General features: G+C 35.4%; 1 protein-coding gene across 1 annotated transcript in view; it reads left to right on the top strand.

Moving 5' to 3' along the window:
* The window catches only part of LOC140150317 (uncharacterized), a 171,461-nt gene that overhangs the window by 35,398 nt on the left and 109,109 nt on the right, over nt 1-26,954 (top strand). The window contains 1 exon segment of the mRNA XM_072172326.1: nt 16,496-16,561. Coding sequence (XP_072028427.1) covers nt 16,496-16,561 — 66 coding nt within the window.

Genomic DNA, 26,954 nt, shown 5'->3' with positions numbered 1-26,954 from the left:
TAATGTTTCCGCTAAAAACTGCTATGCATATTTTTCAAAGTAAATCCAACGCTGACTATAAATCCTCAGATTTATATATATGATACTGCAGTTCTGAATATAATTCCACTGATCTTATTTTTGACCTTAATCAAATCAGGGCATTATGATTGGGATTTTATATGCACATTTTGTGATTCAAATCAGAGCAAATCTTAATTCAGCAAAGAGTTTGCTGTTTACTCATATAGTCCCACATCATGTAAAAACAATCCAATTTCCTGAAAAATGACAAGTATTTGACAGAGAGCAAAGTAGAGAGTAAACATGAATTTACTATGAAATCCAAAAAGTATTGAGGGTGTTTCCCTGTCCCTGGGGAGTCTATGTAACCCTAGGAACACTACCCAGGGGAAATATTAGACTTAGTCTACATGATTATGCACTTATAATATGGTAAACCCAGTGCGGGCAGTTTTAGTTGTATTTTTGTTTCATTGGACTTGAACAATTTAATCTGTGGAAATCTCCATGTTTCATCAAAGCCTATATACTTACTTTCATCAGGTCTTGCTGCCATTCATTGGTCAGCAAGTCTGTCATATCTGGGGCTTCTTCTTGTGATGTATGGTCAAAGTAGTGTCACACACTCTCATTCCCCTCATTCCCTGATGCTATCTGCTGTTACATCTACAGACTTAGATCTACAGATCTTGCTGCCATTCATTGGTCAGCCAGTCTGTCATAAACCAAACTGGGGCTTGTGATGTATGATCAAAGTAGTGTCACCGTCACTCTCATTCCCCTCATTCCCCGATGCTATATGTTGTTACATCGACAGACTAAACCAGAGTTTCATAAGATCTTGGTGCCATTCATTGGTCAGCCAGTCTGTCATAAACCAAACTGGGGCTTGTGATGTATGATCAAAATAGTGTCACAAACTCTCATTCCCCGATGCTATCTGTTGTTACATCGACAGACTAAACCAGAGTTTCATAAGATCTTGGTGCCATTCATTGGTTAGCCAGTCTGTCATAAACCAAACTGGGGCTTGTGATGTATGATCAAAGTAGTGTCACAAACTCTCATTCCCCGATGCTATCTGTTGTTACATCGACAGACTAAACCAGAGTTTCATAAGATCTTGGTCCCATTCATTGGTCAGCCAGTCTGTCATAAACCAAACTGGGGCTTGTGATGTATGATCAAAGTAGTGTCACAAACTCTCATTCCCCGATGCTATCTGTTGTTACATCGACAGACTAAACCAGAGTTTCATAAGATCTTGGTGCCATTCATTGGTCAGCCAGTCTGTCATAAACCAAACTGGGGCTTGTGATGTATGATCAAAGTAGTGTCACAAACTCTCATTCCCTGATGCTATCTGTTGTTACATCGACAGACTAAACCAGAGTTTCATAAGATCTTGTTGCCATTCATTGGTCAGCCAGTCTCTCATAAACCAAACTGGGGCTTGTGATGTATGATACTTTCATCAGATCTTGGTGCCATTCATTGGTCAGCCAGTCTGTCATAACTGGGGCTTCTTCTTGTGATGTATGATCAAAGTAGTGTCGTGTCACACACTCTCATTCCCCTGATGTTGTCTGGTGTTAACATCTACAGACTAAACCAGAGTTACATAAGATCTTGCTGCCATTCATTGGTCAGCCAGTCTGTCAAACTGGGGCTCGTGATGTATGATCAAAGTAGTGTCATACACTCTCATTCCCTGATGCTATCTGGTGTTACATCTACAGACTAAACCAGAGTTTCATAAGATCTTGTTGCCATTCATTGGTCAGCCAGTCTGTCATAAACCAAACTTGGGCTTCTTGTGATGTATGATCAAAGTAGTGTCACACACTCTCATTCCCCTGATGTTGTCTGGTGTTACATCTTAAGACTTAACCAGACTTTCATCAGATCTTGGTGTCATTCATTGGTCAGCCAGTCTGTCATAAACCAGACTTGGGCTTCTTGTGATGTATGATCAAAGTAGTGTCACACACTCTCATTTATTCTTACAATTTGCCAATCTCCTGTTGCTGGAGATATCAATTCAAGTGTTATTACACCAGACTATATTCTTGACCAAACTTCTGCTTATAATGATATCTACGTAGCAACTAGCCTAGCTCTATATCTTAGATCTGTGGCATAGCTAGGAATTTTGCAGGGGGGGAGACAAACTAGTTAACAATTGGCTAGTAGGAGGCAAGATTTCTCACGGTGTAACTGCCCCACACCCTTGCATCGGCTATGTTACAGTCTGAGATTGGAGTTGCTACTGTAGTCTCATACCAAAGGGCAAGTGACACACTGAACATGATCGCATTTTGGTCACTCTGGCTTCTATTTGGAATCTATTTATGGATCCCCTTGTATTGTATGGGCTGAGATGAAATGTGTTTAGATGTGAATTTCTTTGGCATGTCTCACTTCATACTTCAGCTATTGGCACAAATACCAACATAGTCATCAGACAAATTGCCAGAAGCCAAGTTCATTTAAGATCAGACACAAGACTTCCTCTGACCTTCGTAAAATATCCCCAAATGAACTGGACAAGACTTTGTCCTGGAGAAAGATAAGGAAATGGTACAAGATTGTTGAACGATAGAGACCAGAGTATCATGCAGTCATCTATTGATATGAACCCCCTAAGATAATTATATGATCCTGAGAATGGAACAGGGCTTGATGTGGGTTAACTTCAATTTGGTACAGTTGTACTATTGTTTAAAAGCTGAATTTACACTTAGTTATTGAGAGATGAGCAGCTGATTTTTGACCAATCAGTTTACAAAGCAGCAAAAGCACTTTGTATCTTTTCTTGTAAGACAAACAACAACCAACAACAATAACAGCAGCAACAACAGCATCAACAACAAAACAATTATTCTAATCACCCAGTGAATGAGTGGAAATTCAGTGTTGGTCTTTGTTCAAGACAAGAACATATGCATTTCCTCCTTCTTTTGAGATGAATTAAAATAAATGATTCAAATAAAATTTGAATGAAACAATATTTTTAATTATCTTAATTTCAATACTTTTATTCTCCCTTTTTCGCATAAAAAAACCCAAACTAACAGGATGAATAATCATGGCTGGTTGGCAGATGGTTTTTTTTTTTAAAACTTTTTAAAAAGTAGAGTTGGCACATTTTTAACCTCCGGTCAGGTTACATCAAACAATTTCTTTTTAGTCCTTACTGTAAAATTACTTTGTTTTGAGAGTCACTTGATTTTGTGGATTGCATGGACATGATCTGCGGATTCATTCATTATAAACTACCCTTTTGTTTGTTCATTTTTATCAGTTTATAAGAAACGGGATAACAAAGGTTAGGTTGAAATGAAATCATCTGGACAGTGCCAGAATACGGTGCTGTGCTTTTTTGAGACAAGATCAGCCTTTGAAAATAGCATCTTTCATGTTTCTAATGTTCTCAGTGTTTAGTCTTTCTTTTTTCAAGGACATAGCAAATGTAGCATATCAAAATTGCAATTTGTATCTAGCACAAAATGGCAAATCGGAAATCACAGACTCTCTTTTATGATTATAGAGGACTTCTTCCAAGTTGGGCAGTGCTATTATATGATTATTGACATGAAAGATCAATAGTTTGAGGAGTAAATATGTGGAGAGTTTGGCATAGGTTATTGCATTAATTTGGCAGTAGTATTATAGACAGGGTTCGTTTTTTCCGGCAAAGTGGCAAAAATTGGCATATAGTCACTGAAATATTAAAAAGTAACACAGAAAGTGCATAAACAGTAACACACAACTTTTAATGAATCATTCAACATATTTTTTGTCTCATCAAATCCTTAAAATGAAAAAGTTTTGAATTTGATACATGTCACATTTCGGTTAAATGCACCTGAGCAATGAAAACGTATGCCTTTAATTTCTTAATATATTGCTCATAAATTTTTACAAAATCTGGCCTTGTTACACTCAGGAACTTATTTTTGTAACTTAATAATTTGTTTTGAGATGAAAAAACTAGAAAAAACCCACTTTCTTAATTTTTGCTGGCAAAAACTGTTTTGCCAAGTGGTTAAAACCATGTTTTTTTTCACCTTCGGCAAAAACCTGCGAACCCTGATTATAGACAATGTAACATGTGACGTAATTACCATCATACCAAACATTTGGCTGTCAGGTGTCATTATTTTTGTCTAAAGTCGTATACAGACTCCGAGTATTGTACGCACAATATTGTATGTACTGTATATACGTTATTTAATCTATTGCCATTCTATTTCCAGTAATGTTTAAGTTCTAACGAATGTTTGATGACGAAAAATCGATAATATGTTGCATACAATATCTAGCAGAAATATATTATCGATTTTACGTCATCAAACATTCGTTAGAACTTAAACATTACTGGAAATAGAATGGCAATAGATTAAATAACGTACATATATTGTACATACAATATTGTACGCATAATAAAAATCTGAATACTGCTTAACAGCACATGTGCACATTTTGTTTTGCTGAGACCCCATAAATTTGTGCCAATAAGATGTTTTTTATAGGATATTGAGCAGTAAACTGGTTGTAGGCTGTAATTGTTGCTTACCTTTGTAAATAATATAATCATTCAACTGTATAATCATTATCTCTTAACTGATATCTGCATGGGGCAAGTGCAAGGATGTCATTTGTTCCAAGTACTGTACAATGTACATGTTGAGAATATGCAAGGCCCCAGTTCTAGTTGTGTTGGGAAAATAGTGTACTTGATGTCAGGAAAGAAACAAAAGCATACAATGGCATTTGTTGTATAATTTGAAAGAATGCTGACCCCAAAATAATATTTAATAACCGGTACCTGGTAAGATTTTATCTAGCAAGTAAAGGAATTCTTGGGCTGCATTGTATTCTTGTATTCATTTCCACTCCCTCCCCAACCCGGTTGCAGCACTCTGTGTATCCGCTGGTGCTCATGCTCGTCAGAAATTTTGCAAAATGAGGGGTGTATTTTAGATAAAGAAAAGTGATTTTTCATACCACTTGTTCGCAAATTTGAAAAAAAAAGAGTGCTATTCATTAGACTTTCATTTACGAATTTACAAATTTACATTAAATTACACTACATCCTAATGCATCATACATATCTTACATGTTTTAGAAATATCGTTTGTGTTTTAGCAAAAAAAGGAGCATTGTTGAAGTGCAAAAAATCGTGAAATCGCTGAAAAGGGGGTTTTTTTATCCTGAAAACTTTGCAAAATGAGATGCAAAAGAGGGTGCTTTCAAAGTTTGTTGACGAGCTGACTCACGAGCATGAGTTCCCACTGATACATGGAGTTCTGGAACCGGCCCGGTTCAACCGGGCTCCCCAATCGGTAACGATCATGTACCAAGTCATCAGCTGTGTGTAACTCCATCAAACGTTACTCTCCAATTCAACACATTTTGTGTGCTCAGGGATGTTGAAAGAAAACTTGGGTGATCCTAATATGCAGGGCATAAGAACACTCAATAGCCCCTGTCAACCAGGGCACAATGCCTGATTATGTAAGCACTATAGGGTTTTGTATTACCAGGCTTTTGTTGCAATTGTACATGTTAGAGGCTTTTGATCAGACCATAATAAAGGAGAGAAATATGGAAAAATAAAATAGATCTACCTTGAAATGTTTTGTTTACATCAGTGTGGGACTGTGTGTTATGGAAAAGAGAAGACCTTCAGGATGAAATGTCTGATTGTGGACTAGTACTAGGATGAATATTAATTAAATAAAAAAAAAAAAATGGCTAGAAGTTGTGCTACATCCTGAAGTACATATCTAATTTATCTAATTTATATAAATCAAGGGTTGGCAGCCAGAAAGCCTTAACTCACAATCACCTGCTCCCACAAAATGAGCATAAAGTCACCAGGGCACTATAGAAGATACAGTGCATTAATCATGACAAAATTCAATAGAAAACAAAAGACATTGTGAAGGAAATTTGAAGACCAAAACAAGGAGCCAACTTTATGCTCATTTTGTGAGAGCTGGGGGAGTGAGTTGTGGCTTTCTGGTTCTGAACCCTCGAAATATACTCTTGACATCATCTTTTGTCACTTTCCCAGGGGGGTACAAGACCCTTCCATTCTATCCAGTGATAATACCCATCTCCTTGACATTTGTTGTCATTTTGTCCATATTCATGCAAAATTTGTCCTGGTTAATTGTTTCCCCCACCTTAATTTTATGATAGGTTGAAACGTTCTATCTTCTGTTCAATTGATCAGCCATTGTTAGATGCTTGGTTGGTTTTATTATTTATGAGATATCAATTAACTGACTATTGTTAATTGTGATTATAATTAATCTGTCTATATAATGTATTGACCAGTACACACGTTCCATTATTAATTAATTAATAGTTCATTAATTACAAGCATCAAATCAGCATTGACAGTCAGTCCCAAGATCAAATAAATTAGCCTGTGGTATCAATGTTATTTGTTTACCAGTTCAAAGTGCGGCCCAACACAAAATGACAAACACTGTTGTTAAAAGTCTAATGAACCATAAGAATTATGTTCAATGTTTTCCCCACAGAAAATAGCTTGTTAAGTTAGGCGTGCAGCCTAACTTATTTCTTTCTTGTCATTTCTTAAGTTAGGCGGGCAGCCTAACTTATTTCTTTCTTGCCATTTCTTTAAGTTAGGCGGGCAGCCTAACTTATTTCTTTCTTAAGTTAGGCGGGCAGCCTAACTTATTTCTTTCTTGCGATTTCTTTCTTAAGTTAGGCGTGCAGCCTAACTTATTTTTTTTGCCATTTCTTTCTTTCCTCTTCTTCTTCTTTCTCACAATTTGCTACTACTCCCACATCCTTGATCGGATTTCGTCCTATCTTTGTCTCAAGCAGTATTGGGTAGCTGGCTACAAAAGTTATGGATTTGTTTAACGTCCGAGGTCATCCAGGGTCACAGGGTCAAATAAGGTCATTTTAATCTAAAATGCTCGATTGAGCTGAAATTTAAATGCAATGATCCTTATGACATTCTAACCATGTTTAAAACATGTTTAAATTTATTTAAGGTCATTAAGGGGCCATGAAGGGGTCAAAGGTCAAGTTTTTCAAAATGCTCCAATTGAGCTGAAATTTAAATGCAATGATCCTTATGACATTCTAAACATTTTAAAAAAAATTAAGATTCATTTAATGTCATTAAGGGGTCATAAAGGGGTCTAAGGTCAAGTTTTTAAAATGCTCCAATTGAGCTGAAATTTATATGCAATGATCCTTATGACATTCTAAATATTTTTAAAACATTTTAAGATTTATTTAAGGTCATTAAGGGGTCATGAAGGGGTCAAAGGTCAAGTTTTCCAAAATGCCCTGATTGAGCTGAAATTTAAATGCAATTAGCCTTATGACATTCTAAACATGTTGAAAATATTTTAAAATTCATTTCAGGTCATTAAGGGGCAATAAAGGGGTCAAAGGTCAAGTTTTCAAAATGCTTCAATTGAGCTGAAATTTAAATGCAATGATCCTTATGACATTCTTAACATGTTTTAAATATTTTGAAATTCATTTAAGGTCATTAAGGGGTCAAAGGTCAAGTTTTCAAAATACCAGCTTTCCACGATCAAGGTATATTAAAATGGCAATTAATGAAACAGTCTTATTAAAATTAATACTATCCAGCACAGTAGGCCTATTGCTGCTTTATCAGATCGTCACAATCATCCACCTCGTGCCCTTGCAAAGGGCACAGTTGCTCTAGTTCTTTCTTTCTTTCTTTCTTCTTTCTTCTCACAATTTGCTACTACTTCCACATCCTTGATCGGATTTCGCCCAAACTCAGTCACAAGCAGTATTGGGTAGCTGGCTACAAAAGTTATGGGTTGTTTAAAGTCAGAGGTCATTCAAAGAGTAAAAGAAATAAAAAAAAGGTCATTTTAACCCAAAATACTCCAATCGAGCTGAAATTTATATGCAATGATCCTTATGACATTCTAAACATGTTTAAAATATTTTAAAATTTATTTAAGGTCATTAAGGGGTCATAAAAGGGTCAAAGGTCAAGTTTTTCAAAATGCTCCAATTAAGCTGAAATTTAAATGCAATGATCCTTATCACATTCTAAACATTTCAAAATATTTTAAAATTCATTTAAGGTCATTAAGGGGTCATAAAGGGGTCAAAGGTCAAGTTTTTTAAATTGCTTCAATTGAGCTGAAATTTAAATGCAATGATCCTTATGACATTCTAAACATGTTGAAAATATTTTGAAATTCATTTAAGGTCATTAAGGGGCAATAAGGGGGTCAAAGGTCAAGTTTTCAAAATGTTTCAATTGAGCTGAAATTTAAATGCAATGATCCTTATGACATTCTTAACATGTTTTAAATATTTTAAAATTCATTTAAGGTCATTAAGGATGTCATACAGAGGTCAAAGGTCAAGTTTTCAAAATACCAGCTTTCCACGATCAAGGTATATTAAAACGGCAATTAATGAAACAGTCTTATTAAAATTAATACTATCCATTCAGCAGTGTTGCTGCTGGATCAGATCGTCACAGTCATCCGCCTAACTTACATCGTGCCCTTGCAAAGGGCACAGTTGCTCTAGTTGCCATTTCTTTCTTTCCTCTTTCTTCTTTCTTCTTTCTCACAATTTGCTACTACTGCCACATGCTTGATCGGATTTCGACCAAACTCAGTCACAAGCAGTATTGGGTAGCTGGTTACAAAAGTTATGGGTTGTTCAACGTCAGAGGTCATCCAAGAGGTCACAGGGGTCAAAAAAAGGTCATTTTAACCGAAAATGCTCTGATTGAGCTGAAATTTAAATGCAATGATCCTTTTGACATTCTAAACATGTTTAAAACATTTTAGAATTCATTGAAGGTCATTAAGGGGTCATAAAGCGGGTCAAAGGTCAAGTTTTTCAAAATGCTCCAATTGAGCTGAAATTTAAATGCAATGATCCTTAAGACATTCTAAACATTTAAAAAATATTTTAAAATTTATTTAAGGTCATTAAGGGGCAATAAAGGGGTCAAAGGTCAAATTTTCAAAATGCTTCAATTGAGCTGAAATTTATATGCAATGATCCTTATGACATTCTAAACATGTTTAAAATATTTTAAAATTCATTATTTTGAGGTCATTAAGGGCGATAAAGAGGTCAAAGGTCAAGTTTTCAAAATGCTTCAATTGAGCTGAAATTTAAATGCAATTATCCTTGTGACTTTCTAAACATGTTAAAAATATTTAAAAATTCATTTAAGGTCATTAAGGGGCAACAAAGGGGTCAAAGGTCAAATTTTCAAAATGCTTCAATTGAGCTGAAATTTAAATGCAATGATCCTTATGACATTCTTTACATGTTTTAAATATTTCAAAATTCATTTCAGTTCATTAGGGGTTATACAGAGGTCAAAGGTCAAGTTTTCAAAATGTCAGCTTTCCACGATCAAGGTATATTAAAACGGCAATTTATGAAACAGTTTTATTAAAAGTAAAACTATCCAGCACCCAGCACAGTATTGCTTGATCAGATCATCACAATCATCCGCCTAACTTACCTCGTGCCCTTGCAAAGGGCACAGTTGCTCTAGTTTCTTCTTTCTTTCTTCTTCTTCTCACAATTTGCTACTACTTCCACATCCTGGATCGGATTTCGACCAAACTCGGTCACAAGCAGTATTGGGTAGCTGGCTACAAACATCATGGGTTGTTTAACGTCAGAGGTCATCCAAGGGGTCACAGGGGTCAAAAAGGTCATTTTAATCGAAAATGCTCCGATTGAGCTGAAATTTAAATGCAATGATCCTTATGACATTCTAAACATGTTTAAAATATTTTGAAATTCATTTAAGGTCATTAAGGGGTAATAAAGGGGTCAAAGGTCAAGTTTTTAAAAATGTTCCAATTGAGCTGAAATTTCAATGCAATGATCCTTATGACATTCTAAACATTTTTAAAACATTTTAAAATTCATTTTAGGTCATTAAGGGGTCATAAAGGGGTCAAAGGTCAAGTGTTCCAAAATGCTCCAATTGAGCTGAAATTTGAATGCAATGATCCTTATGACATTTTCAACATGTTGAAAATATTTCAAAATTCATTTAAGGTCATTAAGGGGCAATAAAGGGGTCAAAGGTCAAGTTTTCAAAATGCTTCAATTAAGCTGAAATTTGAATGCAATGATCCTTATGACATTCTTAACATGTTTTAAATATTTTAAAATTCATTTCAGGTCATTAAGGGGCCATACAGAGGTCACAGGTCAAGTTTTCAAAATGCCAGCTTTCCACGATTAAGGTTTATCAAAACGGCAATTAATGAAACAATCTTATTAAAATTAATACTATCCAACACAGCACTGAGTGTTGCTGCTTGATCAGATCATCACAGTCATCCGCCTAACTTACCTCGTGCCCTTGCAAAGGGCACAGTTGCTCTAGTTACTTGTTTTTTTCTTCTTGATGATAGCCAACAAAATTTATAAACCCCTCAAAAATGAAGGCTAAATTAAATGATGCTGAACATTTAAGTTCCACTTGTACACAATTCTGAAAGCAAACTCAGCACAAAAATCTTAAATACGTGAACAGATTATGAACCTGCTAGGTCTGATGCATAGATTTTCTACTGCCAATACTACCCAGCATTTGGTTGGATAACTTCTTTGTATTGATGTATACATTGTTGGTTAATCAGTCGGAACTTATTAACGACTGGTTGGACTGCTATTAATATTACTTTAGCCTTTGTTACAAGTTAGCAAAATTTTGATTAGCTAGTTGTTAAGTTAGGTGTACTTGGGTAAAAAAGATTATGAGCTACATACAATTGACCCAAGAAAGTACATCAGGTTCCACTCCATGAGATGGAGCATAGTCACCATAAATTTTTCAGCTGCATTCAATTTTAATTTCATCTCACCCAAACGAAGTGAATACATGTTATTGGCTATACTGACTACTCAGTATTACCTCTTCCATAAATACAACTTGTATGTGTATATTGTTTAGAACGATTGATTCACAATCGGTGAATATACTGAGTTTTGAGTACATTGTATACGATACCATCGATAGTCCTAGTTGAGCACAGCATGTGGAATGTGTAAATATTGTGGCGCGAACTTTTAACAGCGGTCTAACAGTGTGATCATTGCAAACCTTTATGCTGTTTTGGTAACTCTAAGGGCTGAGAAGAGTTCCGAATGTCTTGCGCGCATCCAACGCATCATGAGTCTACTACTTCTGTTAATACAGCATACAATTTATTATCATGTGTTTATAGTGCAAATATCTCGCGCCATAGTATCTTTGAGAAGGATATCGATATACGGTACATACCCGTTTATGGCTAGTGTTTATAATGAGCAAGTTTCCGGACAATATCTGACCGGATATATATAATTTATACGCCAATGTACCGTACATCTGCTCCCACTATAAACACGCTGAATTTTTATGTCTGTGAATCTATAATTCCACTCTTTCACACCGTCCCCTAGGGGTATGATGAAGGCACAATTCAAGCAGAACAGATAGCCGCAATCGCCAAAGTGTGTGTGGAAAAATTGTGTGGTTGGTTGTCAAAGGCATAATGATGGCTGTGTGGGTCCAAGAATGAAGCCCTGAGGAACCCTTCTAAAGTGTTTGTTTTTATTTTATGGACCCGCTTGTCCAGAAGTTGCGAATTGACATAACAATTGGCATCAAAGTGTTGTAGATAAACAGTAAAGGAATTACCAAGTAAGGTACATTGTGTACATATACAGTGACATTCTATCTGCTGTGATACCCCCCTTAAAAAAATGATTAAAATAAGAATTGAACTTTTGGTACTTATGGAAAGTATAGTGGGTGGGCAAACAAAGGTTTACTTTAGATTGTTTGTTATTTACTGACTTGTGATAGCATCTTTGCTTTGTATGCCTGGTCCCAGACTGACACAATTTTGATGTCAATTGGCCAACCATTTGGGATAATTTTGATCCATCATTGTTTGAAGTCACTGGCTTGTTTGAGCCATCTTTATTTGGACAATGCGCTTTGTCAGCCATGCATCAGGTGATGCCTGTCATATAACTGTATTTCCCATAGTCATGGTGGATAATCTTTAATAGACAGTACTACTATTTATGGGGCAGAATTTGTATTAACATTACAACTGATTAAATTGCTGAGTTATTTATAAATATTTTGTGAGTGTGACAATGTTTTAGAGTTAATTCACATTTTGATGCCTTTTTTTGTGAGGCTCTCACCAATTGGAGAAATACTGCTAATAAAAAAATGCTATTTTTTTTTCAAAACAGGAATAAGTTGTACATTTTAATTACTTACACTTCTATTGAACAGCTAGCAATGCATACTATTAATTCAATGTGTCCCTGGCTGTTCAATAGAAAGCATCAGTATTAAACATACAACTTTATCCAGCTTTGAAAAAAAAGAGCAAAATGTGTAAATGTTAATGTAGTATTCTTTTCTTATCTTTGATGCCATAAAGATTAACAACATTTTTTGCCAGTTGAGATTACCTGAGTACTGATAGTGAATTCAACTTAGTGTAGTGGTAAAATGCATGACCGGTAATTACGAGACTGTGGTTCATACCACCGAGTCCTAATTTTTTCACTCTCTTATTAGATGTCAGTTTGCCCAAGCCTCAAAAGTCATCAAAAATAAAAGAAATCTAACTATGTCACTATGTATCTGTTTGTTTTATGCAATATGTATTATGTAGTTTCGCTATTGAATTTGGTCTCACCTTTGAGATGCAAAGCTAGGATTATCTTTATGGAGATGAGGAATTTTGTTGTAAATTTTTCACCCATATAAATTCATCATTTGATTTCAGTAAATTCTTGCTGCACCACACATTAGCACGTCCATCATACACTTCTCTGCTAAGTGGCCACAGTTACTTGATTCAATTCAACATAACAATTACATTTGTATCATCTTTGTGCACATATACAATAGGAGACATTTCCAGTTTGGGTTTTAGTCTGAGTTGAGTGCTTACTCTAGATCCAAGCTTTGCTTATTTAGGGGTATTCTTTCATTCCTTCACTAAAATAAGAAAGGAAAAAAAGAAAACATTGTGGAGTGCTGTGTTTTTATCCAGTCTGGGTTTTTGTAGTCCTATAAATATCTTTTAGGCAGATGACAATAAGCAGCTTTTGTGTTTGGGGTCAGCTTAAATCTGATGTGATATTATTTGGATGGTTCTCATGGCTAATACGATCCACTTCTTGTTCACTTGTGGACCAGGTCTGGTTCACTTGCGGAGAGCTAGAATAGTTTGTTGTTTGCCCATTTGGTATATCAATGACCCCTTTTTAAAGGTCAAAATAATTGTCCAAATTTTTTTAACACAGCCAAAATTTGACCCACTGAAGCATAAGCTAAAAATTTAAGGATATTTGGTAAAAACTGCTCATTTGTTCCAAATGTGACAGAAAATGCTTCTTGGAATATGCATATATCCTGGGTTTCTCTATGGTAAGTCAGTTTGTACCAAAATTCCTTCCCATAAGGTAATAGGCATATTGCATAACAATAGATACAGTTCAGAAGTTAATCCATCTCGTTTGTCATGCAATATGCATAATTATTTTATTGTGGGGAGGAATTTCGGTACAAATCAACATCCGGTAGAGAGATGAGTTTTGGCTCTGCTTCCATTTTGTACTGAAAATAGTAGGTTTGCTGTGGGTCAATCTGTGTTGTCAGTATGAACACCCCCATTATAACAATAGACCAGTATCAATCTGGGCACCAAAGGTCTACAAAGCAGCTCAGGGATCATGTGCATTGGGGTAGAAAAAAGCAAATAAAGAAACACATGATTGGAAATGTGAGTGAGTATGTGTTGAATCAAATGACAAAATGCATGTAACTTTTATTGAAATCAATAGCTCCTATTGCATTATTATGCCCTACAATTTGTTGAAAAAGTAGCAAAAGTGAGAAGCTTTAAAGTCGGCTGAAATCATATCTTTACCTTTAACTAATTGTAGAAGTACTCAATTTAAGATGCCGCACACCTCTATATATGACAGCACAAAAGGAGAGAGAATGGAATTACACTGTTATATTTGAGATACAAGGGAAAACATAAAATCTACCAAAAAATGCTTCTAGTTTCTACAAAAGTTAGTTAAAATTGAGAGTCTCTTCTGAAAAGGTGACAACAAAAGTATTGCATTGTATACTTGACCTGAGTGGATATTTTGCTAGTGGTAGTAAGCTTTGTTGTACTTTGATCTGGATGTATAGCCACCAATCATGTCTGATGAGAAAGATAAACTTGTTTCTCCTCATTTCCTCCATACCACCGGTCAAAGATTGCAAACATGCTCATTTACACCTGTCAGGACAAAGATCTTTTACCCAAATATATTTCCACATTTTAAAATACAAAAATTGATTCTACACAAATTTGTTAAAATTGAGAATCTCTTGTGAAAAAGTGACAACAAAAGTTCTGCATTGTATACTTGATCTGAGTGGATATTGTGCTAGTGGTAGTAAGCTTTGTTGTACTTTGATCTAGATGTATAGCCACCAATCATGTCTGATGATAATAAGATAAACTTGTTTCTCCTCATTTCCTCCATACCACCGGTCAAAGATTGCAAACATGCTCATTTACACCTGTCAGGACAAAGATCTTTTACCCAAATATATTTGTACATTCTCCACATTTTGAATTCAAATTTGAACTTTCTACTGATTTATTACTATTTGTAGGTAACATGTGATTCGCTTTTTCATGTGGCCTTTTCTGCGATTATTATAAATATTAATAACTGGGCTACATTTGGCATTTTGGCTATACACTCTTTATCACCAAAACAATCTCATTTAAATTGTTTATTGGTCATAACTTAGGATATTAGCAAAAAATCATCTCATTTCATTGTATACATGCCATACCTACCAAACCAACTAATTTGAGATAGAGAGTTTGGTGTCCTTTGTTAAATGTGCCCCCCCCCCCCTCAAAAATATTTTCAGTTGGATATATTTTATGTTATTTAAATATATCTGCATGTTGATATCATTAATAACATTTGTTTCATTAATAATTAGTGATATCACTAAGCAGCCAAATGCAAAAATATGATTATGATGAATGCATTTTGTCACGCAACACACTTTACACATTTATTTCATCAAGTGAATGTCATTCCCATAGATATTTCTAGAATTATTTAACAATAATTACACCATGATTTGAATACACAACATTCAAATGTCATTCATGCATGTAATGCTAACCAAATTGCTTAGCACTTGGATGGGTTCCAGGTGACGAATTCCTATGCAATGCATGGTATAGCTGATGGAAACCATCTAACAAAAGCTAACATTTTTGCACTTGGATGTTTCCCAGATGATTAATTCTGATGCAATGCCTGTTTTGAGGGGGCATTTTTGTCAGTTAGATAATTGGTAGGGAGAGAACGGGTGAGTAAATGCACAGGTAAAGGTGCAAATGTGAGCCCTTTGCGATGATACCAAGTGTGCAGGTGTACAAAATTTACTCTCAGCTTTACTGATAATGATCAAGCCTTTTCCATTTTCTGAAAGGTCAAATTCTGGTTTTTTTTCTGTTTTCTAAAAAATCCCTAAACTTTACTACCAATTCCAGGGAATTTTGTTAACTTTCAAGAAATGTTGGCCAAGAAGTAAATAAATAAACAAAATAGCCAATATTTTAGGTGAAAATAAGCTTAATTTTGTATTGTCCAGGTTTTTTGTTTTCTCTATACTTCAATTTTTTTAATTTTCCATGAAACAACTTGCCAACTTAACTCAAAAACTTCAACGCTTATTATTGCCTCTTCCAAATACAACATTATCAAGGCTTTAGAAAAATCACAGATGACAAATAGATTCATATATTTTTGAAAAAAGAAGATACTTTTGTTGTGATGGTTCAATTGGGTCAAATGTGTGGTTAAAATCATATACAGTACTATAGAGCACACAGATGCTGCACATATCAGTTGTGCATTGAAATGAAACCTTGGCATTTGACTATTTGGGTCATCTTTACTGTGAATGAAATAAATTATGTCAGTGCAAGTGTTACACAAGGCTTGGTGATCATTGTTATCTAATTGAATTTTCTATTTTCCCCTATTTTTTGTGGACTTGAATGAAAATGCAAAATTTGAAATGTGTGACAAATATCTTTTATGCGTAATAGATGTAGTTTTCAAACCTTGAAATGCAATAAATAAGAAATATTGAAATCATGTACGATCACTTAAAAATTCTCTCACATTTGTGCAGAAGATTGTACAAGATTTTGAAAGAATGATAATACATTTGAACCCCCCACCCCCCGCAAATTGAATGTAGCACAGGCCTGTTGGAACAGGGTGCATTCTAAAAAGATAGAATTAACTTTGTAGCAAACCAAGGCTAATTAGCAGACATGTGTTTTCAATCAGAAGATAAATATTTTAACCCGGTTTTAATTTTTTGTGTCTTTTACAGAAATGGCAGAGACGGTGTTTCATATTTTATGAAAATGGCGAGCTGTGCTATGCCCTTGATGATGATGTAAGTATATAATTATTAGTATCAAAAGAAGCACAAATCCACCAAACCTAAAATCTGGGCCTGGCAGGCCCAAAGAACAGGGTTTTTTTGGCACCCAATAGCATTTTATTGTCTCGCACATGGTGACATTTATGTGATTGACAGACAACCCATTTTATTGTAAGAAAGAATTAGTCACCCTTTTATCTGTGCATATGACCTTAAGATTTCTTTGATCTCTCCACATTTTGAACTTGAAAGTGATGTGCGCTACGTGTGCAGATCTTATCACAAATCATGCTAGCTCTTGTAGGATCAACAATGTACCAAGGAAGCCTAAAATTAACAATTGTAAAGCATAGGGCGATTAGCAGTAATTATAATAAAGTCGCACTTCATTAGTTAAGTTGTAACAACTCACAAATTCTTTAAATATATTTGCACCCATATGCAGCAAGTCATATTGAATCCAAAATACAAGTGCATGTAGTGATAACATTAATTAATAACAAAATACTGGGCAAAATGTGATTACAAAGAAACTTGTGGAGAATGTAAGTCAAATAGCTGGGCAGAAATTCCAAATTCTTTATATGGGCAATTCCAGGCTTATCAATCCGCAACACATAGTTTGCATTATGCAAATTAGGAAATTAGGGTGGTGTGGATGATGAAACATCATCATCAATGATTATAAGATAATTTCATCAGACTGAGAAACTAAATGTTCTTGATTATGAGTTTTCCCGTCACATATTTTCAGTAAACAAACAAGGTAACTTAATTATATCAGTCAAAATGTGGAATTTAACACAGTCTTCTATGTACCTAATTAATAAAGAAAAGAGTGGGTATAGTAAGTGAAGCAAATTCAAATTCTGATTTTTTTCCCCCACAAAAACACACATTTAAATGTAAATTATGAAAAATCGTAATAATGAATTTCTAACGCTGGTGGCAACAGGACATTTGGAATCAAATGCACAGGCCTTGTCTTTTGAGGCGAGTGAGAGTGATCACTCCCCTAAAATGAAGCTGAGGAGATCTTTTTATCACTCGCATACAAGTGATAAATCACTCGCCTACAGCTCACCTGACAAGTTTTGAGGAGAGTGATTTGTCATTCGCCAGCAATTTTCAAAAGACAAGGCCTGAATGCAAAGGGCCTAATAGCAAGTTTCTTTGCAGGAACTCATTTGACTTGAGAATTGCACAGAACACACGACCATACATCTTGGACTTTTAAAAAACTCTAAATTAACATAATGAATTGTGATGTCTGTGGATATGTCAGTCTGACATGATTTTCATTTGTCACTTCCTCCGTCATAGAGGGACTAATGAGTCAGGGAAGAAAACCAGTACAACTTAATCAATTTGATGATGGAATTTGTTGTAAATTAATCCATTCAGACAAGATGCCTCAATGTTAATATCAAATTTTGATATTTTTGATAATTTAGTGTTGACAATCCATGTTGTGTCACCACATCAAGTCACAAAATGGACTATTCCATTTGAAGTCTTGTCTTACCCCTGTGGAATATTTAAGATACGTCTTCCACAGAGGGAGTATGTTTTTCAAATGGAATTGGAGAGGGTTTATTTGTATGAAACCCATATTCCCCCTGCATATGGCTTTACAGATATTTTCCACAACTAGAGTGAGTATTTCAAATGGAAGTTACCCAATTGTCTATTTTGAAACCCATACTCCATCTGTGGAAGAATTTAGTTAAATCTTCCACAGGGGTAGTGTGTATTTCAAATGGAAGAGCCAATCCATCGTTTCCGAGATATAAAGGCACAGATATGGATTTAACTGAACGGGAAAAGTGCTATAACCTTCCATATCTCCTGAAATTCAAGATCTAAATGTGCTGAATGAGCTAGGTGCACAAACCTCCGCAAAGTACAAGACCAATATTTGCCGGAGATGGGTCGCATATAATATTCATACTGGTGCTTTTACATTGGCTCTGTCTAGAGCTATGTTATATCACTGAGTATTGACAAGATATGTCAAGTAAACCACAGTTAGGAATAATACAGTCTTCCACTTTGAAACACATCATGCACACAGTTACGCAAACTTCTTTTCTGATTCACCCAAACTGTCATGCCCAATTAGTAGAGTGTTAATGACAGTAAGGATTTGCAACGGTGCAGCATCCAAAAGTACAGACTCTATGTCAATTAGTGTTAAATCCTTGATTAGGCCTCATTAATTAGTAGGGAGTTTTGTTATCAGGACCGACAAAGTGGAGGGGTTTCGCCACCTTCACTGCAACATCCTAGTTATTATATAATAGTATGTTGCATACCGAGGTGTGAAATAAATTTTTTTTTTTCATGTTCACCTCAAGGATGCAACTATGAGAGAGGGTTTTAAATTGGCACAGTAAGAGATCATTTGATGAGCTCGAGTCCAAAAGCATGAAACTTTTGATAGAAGTTGCAATGTGCATGAATTTGATTTATATGGGGAGGTTAAAGTTAAAAGGTTCTCAGAAGATTATGTGGTTAGTTCCTTTTCAGGAAAATGTACTACTTGAACTGTAGTTCAAGGCAGTTGTAGAGTGGTATTCAGAGAAGTAGTATATCAGAAAACAAGAAAACACTTGTGGTTTTACAAGGAAGATCTTATATCAATATGGAAGGGGTTTCTGTTCATTTGAATAACCATGAAAAGTCTTAGCATCAATATACCTGTAGCTAGTCAGGGATCAAAGTATTTATTTTCTTCTAAATTTTGGCAGGGGCTATTTAAGGTTCAGGCTACTTTTCAGTGACATTATGTGATCTCTAATATTGCAGATCATTTAATTGTCCGATTTAACATTGGTGATATGATGAAAGCTGTGATTTTGCTACTTCAATTTTTTCATCTGTGTTATGAGGAGGGGGGAATTATGTAGGATTTAGGTAGCCCTTAATCAAGAGCCCTCGTGAGATCCAGTAATCACTAGTCTAGTACCTAGGGCACAAATCCTTTTGATCGCTAATGGCCTGTGACTGGCACTAGTCATCTGATTGTGAACATTTTGTGACCATGCTCCAACTGACATTCACTGGCCTGTCTAGTACACCTCAGAGAGGGTAGGTCATGGTTTTAGGATAACAATATTGAGGACTCATCTCTGCTCACAAGCTAGCTAGGATTTTAATAAGGGTAAATTATCCTTCACCTGGTGTCTTTTGAGCGCTGACTAAGGCCTATCTGTTCATAATTTATTTGATAAAATATAATATTTTAGATACAGAATGCGTTGCTTGCATTTCCTTTTTGTAATCACACATTTTCTCACGTTTTCTGCTGGTTTAATAGCTTACAATTGTTGTGAGAAATGTGTCAAAAGTCACATGTAATCCTACATAATAAGACTTTTCAAAACTAAATGCAAATTGCAAATGTCAAGTACATGAAGTAAGTAGGTCCCTATTTTCTCCGGCTGTTGGGGGAGGGGTAGATATTTTTGGCAGTCAAATGGAAGGGGGCAAGGACTTTCTGCAAGCATGGGGGACAAATGGTGGATATTTTGGAAATTTACTACATTGCTTGTCTCATTTCTGCAAAAATTGTGATCAGTTTTATATATCCAGCCTAGATTTGTCAAAGCTAAAAAGCCAAAGGTAAAGGTACACCAATGTCTGAGGCACACTGGAATGTGTTATCTGCAATAATTACACCTACATATATAGCAATTCAAATCTTTTACCTTGATGTATAATTTCTGCTTGTCTAGACAAATTTATTGCTTAACATATGGTATAGATATAATGTCATGACTTTTTTGTAGGCTGTCAACAAAAGATATTAAAAAAATTGATATGACATAAAGGTTGGTTTAGACAGGAAAACAAAGTAATTACAGGTTTTCCTCTTTGCAGTATTTGATCATTTCTTTCACGCAACATGAAATGATGTCATGTATTTAAAGATGGGAAATCTACTTAAATCCAGGACTCGCCTCATCTCGTCAAACTGCACGTTTATACTGAGGACTCTGTATTTTTACCCGGTATCACAATACATTTCATCAACAACCAGCATGTTTCTATACTGATGCCTAAAATAAGGGTTGTGGTGTGTACCAGAAGTACTGAAAATGTTTTCCTGACCCCTATGCTGGTTTTAATACTTTTAATGTCAGGATAGGATACATAAATGTACATAAAAAGAAGTAAAATGCCCAGCAACGGTTAAATGTTGTGTTTCTACTGGCAGAATCACTCCGAAGCAATCTGTTTCCATTAACTTTCTTCTTTCTTAACTTCTGCTTTGTAAAATATGCAATTTTCAAAATGTTTACTTTTTTTTCGCAAAAAGCTTTATTTTATGATTTCTGCCTGATGTAGAATACTCATTTTATTTTAAAACATTGTTTATTATGTTACATTTTGAAGCTTATTTTAATATTTATATCAGTTCCCATTGATAAGATTGTTCATAATTTTTTGTTTTTTTGTGGAGTTTGATGGGGTTTTTTATTCCCTTTTTATCAAAACTGCGTTTTCTGATTTTCATCGTAATTCGGCTTTTTTCGCAGACAATCTGCAACACAGAAAACTTCGGGCTTTAACTTGTAGATAGGTTCCATTTACTATGACCTCTGAAAACTAATGTCACTGGAGAACCGTGGCACTGTGGCTGCCGCTCCCTCAGAATTGCCCAGTGAAGATTAGATCAAAATATTTTCAATATAATTTTCCGGAAATTTGAATGTTACAATGTTGTCTAGTCATAGTTTGAAACTTTCTCAGGCAGGCTGTAAACGGGGCTGTAAATAGCTAAGATTTGCATCAGAAATTAGGGTTGCATCATTAACCCTGTTCACATTAGAAAATTTCTTCATTCGACGAAGATAGTTAATCTTGATTAACTAATTAAGCATGCGTACACATTACGCTGAATGAAGACCGAACGAAGACATTGCACTGTACACATTTCATGAAAATTAACAAAGCTCGAACGAAGCTATTAACGCCCGGCTATTATTAAAGCCGGCGAAGGTCACTTGTCACATGATCACTTTCCTTTGTTGAATGAAGCGACCATACACATTACAAAATTAGCTTCGTCGAACAAAGTATTCCTTCGTCGAAACAACCTCTTTAGCTTTGTTGAACGAAGCAATTTTAATCTTTGTCGAAGGAAGAAAAGTGCGTACACATTAGGAAAAAACAATTTGTAATCTTCGTTCGAGGTTCGTCAAAAGAAGAAAATTTCCTAATGTGAACAGGATCATTTATAAACTAATGATGTGCTCAAACGAGGACAAAGCAAGGAGTCAAAGGTGTTTCAGTGGATAATTATCCACAAAGTACTAAAACTGGGAAAAGGATACAACACATTACAGTAAGATTATATCAAATTTGGGAAAATAAGGAACATACTGAATGACACGGCCCATCCACATCAATTAAGTTAGAGACTTTGATGATGATGATAGACTGAAGACAGATGAGTAAGATATTGCCGATTCTACCAATGTAATATTACGAAACTGGCAGGAATTAATGTAGGCCTACGCACATGTAGTTACACGCTTGAAAACTTGACAGTTATCATCTGTTAATATCATCATATCATTGCATTCTTTATCATCAGGAAATTGTAATATCTGACAAATGTGTGTTCATACAAGCAAGGTTAGATTTAGGATGTGACTTCTCTTAGGTCTAATGCTGTTTCTAGTAACTCATATTGGTATGGTTTATGACAGGTTTAAGGCAAGTGGGATTGATGGCAGGAGCCATATTTGTCCAGTTTTAGCCATTTAAAAAACTGCTGTGTATCTTAATATTAATATATTGATCTTGTAGGAAATGAGTCAAGGAAGCCAATATATCAAAACAAAGGTTTAGGCCGATTTCCCCCTTCCGAGAAAAATCATGTACATGGGGTAGAAGTGACACCCCGTTATATCAAGCCATAGGATCTCCTTTTATAGAGCCCATACCATTCCTCTTGTATGTCAGCTTTATTTGTCTCATTATCTGAGTGCAAAAACTGCTAGATCATATTCTCTTCTGACCCACCTTCAGATATCTTATTATCTTAGGGCTCAAAATGCATGTTGGCTTAAGGGTGATTTGCCTTAAAATTCCACATAGCCTGTGTGAAAAAGTCTTTTGCACCCTGAATTATCAGACATATCTTGTAATGGCCTAAAAATTATGACTATTATTTGTATGATTATGAAAGTTTTAGCCCTAATGTCACTTTAATAGTTTCTTTTTGGTAAGGAGTACTTTACCCTTCTGGATTTCATCTGAACATGCTACCTGCATTTATTGGTGATGCACATACTTGTTGTGTCAAGCTTGGCTTAAGCTTGGAGTGCTTCCATCTGTGATATTGAACTCTGTGTTGACTGGTGAGGGATGTGTCAGACCTTTTCGTAGAATTGAAAATCATGTGAAACATTTTTAAAAGCGCTACATGTATCAGTGGCGTGTCCAGGGGGGGAGCTTTGGGTGCTGAAGCCCCCCGCACTGTGTTAAAAATCATGTAAAATCAGCCGTTTTTTGGCGATTTTAGCCATCAAGCCCCCCACATAAATCTGAAAGAGGGGCTGAGCCCCCCGCAGGAAAAGATCCTGGACACGCCGGTGTGTATGTATGTACAAACAACCCAAAAAGCCACAGCAATGTCTTACATGGCGCGGTATATCCCCTCTTAGCATCTGCTCTTTCAGTTTTGAAAATATCCTTTTGAAATTTTGTGAGGCCTACCATAGTTTCATTTTAAGATCAAGCATAGCTTCAGTGATGTCACTTTGATCATCATTTTTCAGAATATTGATCGTCTGTTTGGTAGTTGAACACAATCAACTACTTGCTGTTATGTTTGTTTATTAAATATATTTTGTTTGTTTGTATTTGCTATTTGTTGTTTTCAAAATACATTTACTAACATGAAATTTTGCAGGCCAATATAGGGCACAGAATGATATTTAGAGGTCTCAATTTGAATGATGTAAATTGGACACTACACATGTAAATGCTGGAAATCAAAATGTGATTGCATTTTAAACACCAAAACTGAAACTCAGATCATTTCAACTTTGTAATTTACCATATGTTTGTTATCTGTAAGAAGACACTTTACAGTTCAGGCTTGACCAAATCTGAACCATAGCCAATTGGTATCCCTTCTGGAACTAATTTAAAGAAACTGTATGTCTGAAGTTGCATTTATTTTCACCTAAACTGTGCCTTTCACCTTTAACTTTGTCTTTGTCCACTTTGACCTTTTGAGAAGCATAGCTTGATATTTTTTGCTCATCTTACAATTCTGTGGTGATAGATAATTATTATAGTTTCAATCCATTTGGGTAAAGAATTTAGTGTCTCTGAACTTGAGCTGGTAGCTAGTACATGTATCTGTGTTTAGCCTGGCCTTTACCATGTACTCAACTCTTTTAGTTACCGGTACCTTTACATACTAAAGAGACACATTCTACGAGTTTTTCAACCCATTTTGCCATTCTGCAATAGATTGAACGCATGTAGTTTAATTCCATAGTAATGTCTAACAGATCGACTTCGAATTAAAAAAGTCAGATTGTTTTTGTCTCTTTCTGAAGGCAGGACATTGATAGTCATTCTAAATTACAATTCTGTCTTTGAGTCCAAATATTAACAGCTAAAATATATAATGTGAACTGTTTTTCGAGGCTTTATGAATCATTTGGGACAAGATTGTAGTCAAGTAATAGTTCACAATAACTGAGATTTTTAAGTTGGTTTATTCAAGCTTTATTCAAGCTTTTTAATCTTTGTTAATGAGGATGAGCATGTTAAATTATGAACATTTTACGCTATAATCATTAATGTTCTCGATCAGCAAGTTCAAATTAAGTGTGGAACGTATATCCCACTCATGGCGCCATACCTCCTTTGATGCGAGCATGGCACTTAACATGTAAAGCATATCACTCAGGTGGATGTTATTCAGTCACAGAGCATGAGCTCAGCGGTAACGCTGCTGGAACAGTGAAAACATTTGATTGGAGCCAATTTGTTCTTTTCTGTTGAACCAATTTAAAGACTCACTATCCAAGTCAAAGTTCTGGCATGTATTCTTGAATGTGAGCTTAGTCTCAAAAGGTCCATGATTCATTCCGGAGATGATATGTTCAGTTCAAATGCTTGCACATGAAATTTAAGTTGATGAACTGTGCATTCTGGAAGTCAGGATGAAGATGATATTTCAACTGTTTGACTCTCCCATAGGAGGTACATTATTTTGTAAGGTGTGATTTACATAACCCTACGCATGGTAGTGTCAACTTTCAAAACTCACTGTAAGTTTTGCAGAGGAAAGTGTATAACTTAAGTTATCACTTTATAAAGAGCTCAATATTCTTAAGGATGTGAGCAAATTTGATTTCAAAACATTGTTCGGGAACATTCTTGAGACAGTTATTTCCTCTCTGTGACTTGATCGGAAAGTCAGAAATGTTAAAAATCAAGTTTTTACCATTTCTAACTTACTCCGTACTTTTAAGTAAAAGCTTACTGATTTTGAAATCCTACGTCCCTAGCATTGATTGCAAAGTTATGAATTTTTTTATACACATCTATTTTCTTAAGTTTTTTTATTATTTTTTGTTCCTTATTTTGTGCCTAACTCTCAAGTTCATTATTGCCAACTTGGATCAGATTGTATCACACATCAGGGGCTTTCACTATCTATGATGTTACCTACCTGATAAACAAACTCATCAACATTCCAGAGGCCTAAAGATAACTGTTATGCTTTCCTCTGTCATCAAAATGACTTGAAAACATGTGTCTTTACACATCTTCACCAAGGTGCTTCATGTTTTGTTTTGCTTGGCAAATCTGTTGTGTGTACTTTGAAGGCATGATGCATTTCACTTAGGCTGGGGTCACTCAACAGAATCTACAGAGTTACATGATAGTGTTGCAATTGAATGTCAAGAGAAGCATATGACTGCTTGTATAATTGGTGTAAATATGATCATGTATCATCTGAACTGAATCATTTATTAATGATGACAATATTGTATCAGTTGCATAATAGAGTAAGTGTTTTGGTGTCCTATTTGCTCAATATAAACCATGACGCAAGTCAATTGATTGACGTTGGTTAAAAAAAGACAATAAAAGTCACCCAGCCTGCACATATTGGACTGGAGAATCTCATCACCATGATCACATGATGATGCATATAATAGTGCTAACTGTAACGCATCATATGCATTATTATTATAATAATCAGGAAATGATGACGTAATGATATAATACCACTCATATGACCCTGGCTTAAAATTTCTAGGGAGGTTCACTATTTTGTTTTAGCTGTAGATACATGTAGAAGATGGCAGGCAGAAAACAAGAAAACACTGAAAGGAAAAGGGAAAGATGGGGCAACAGAAAAATTACAGGGACAGAGGGGTCTTTCTGGTTGAAGGTATATGAGGATGTGCCACGGTTTGGGGTACCTTTTCAGCTATTTCAGTGTATTAATGGGTGGGTTTTCAGTCAGTGGAGACCAACTGTGTGTCACATCCCCGTACAAATTTTTTTGAAGAACTCCCCTGATCTAAACATTGATGTATGATTTTACAATGGAAAGAGTGCTACTCCAGAAAGTAGGCCTTATTATCTGGCAATCGTTGTCAAGTGTGTTTGTGGGTTGCTGGATGTTGTACTTTTGGGACATATTCAAAATCTGTTAAGTTGTTATTGAGGCCCCGCCAGAGCAGTTCTTCTGGGGTGAACCAAATCTGCCTGGTTATTTTGATATTTTCATGTTATTGCATCAATTAGCACCTGTCAAATTCAGAGATAACCTTGTCACTGATTAATTTGATAACCAGGCAGGTTTGGTTCACCCCAGAAGAACTGTTCTGGTGGGGCTTCCTCTTTAAGAACAATTCGGGATAGAAGGCAAATAGTGAATACTAAACATCATGTCTCATTTTCAATGGACAACAAGCAACAGTACCACCCTGAAAGATAAATATGACGATTGTTGAATTTGCTCCATGGTCCCTGTAATTGATGCATGGTGGCAGAAGTACCCGTCCAGATTCGATTAGAATCAGATTACTTGCCTGCAGACTTGGATGCACTTTAACAAGAAATTGACTTGTCTAAATTTAGAAATGTCTTTTTTTAATCATTGTCAATTTTGAATTGTCAAGTCAGCGCAAGAACGGCGTAAGTGACAGACACTGTTTTGTGCAAAATTGAGTTATAAAATGGATTATGAAAATGCAGATAAATGCACGCATTGTAAGTTACTTTACAACTCTCAGAAGCAATTAATTAAATTTTATTTAAATAATTGGAAGCTTCAAAAACAATAAATCAGCAAAATAAATGAAACACAAAAATGTTTCTCCTGTAAAATGACAAAAATGCAGATGTTCTTGCA

This window comes from Amphiura filiformis, chromosome 4 (assembly GCF_039555335.1).
Source record: "Amphiura filiformis chromosome 4, Afil_fr2py, whole genome shotgun sequence".
In the NCBI taxonomy this organism is placed as follows: Eukaryota; Metazoa; Echinodermata; class Ophiuroidea; order Amphilepidida; family Amphiuridae; genus Amphiura; species Amphiura filiformis.
This window is presented reverse-complemented; position numbering and strand designations above follow the sequence as displayed.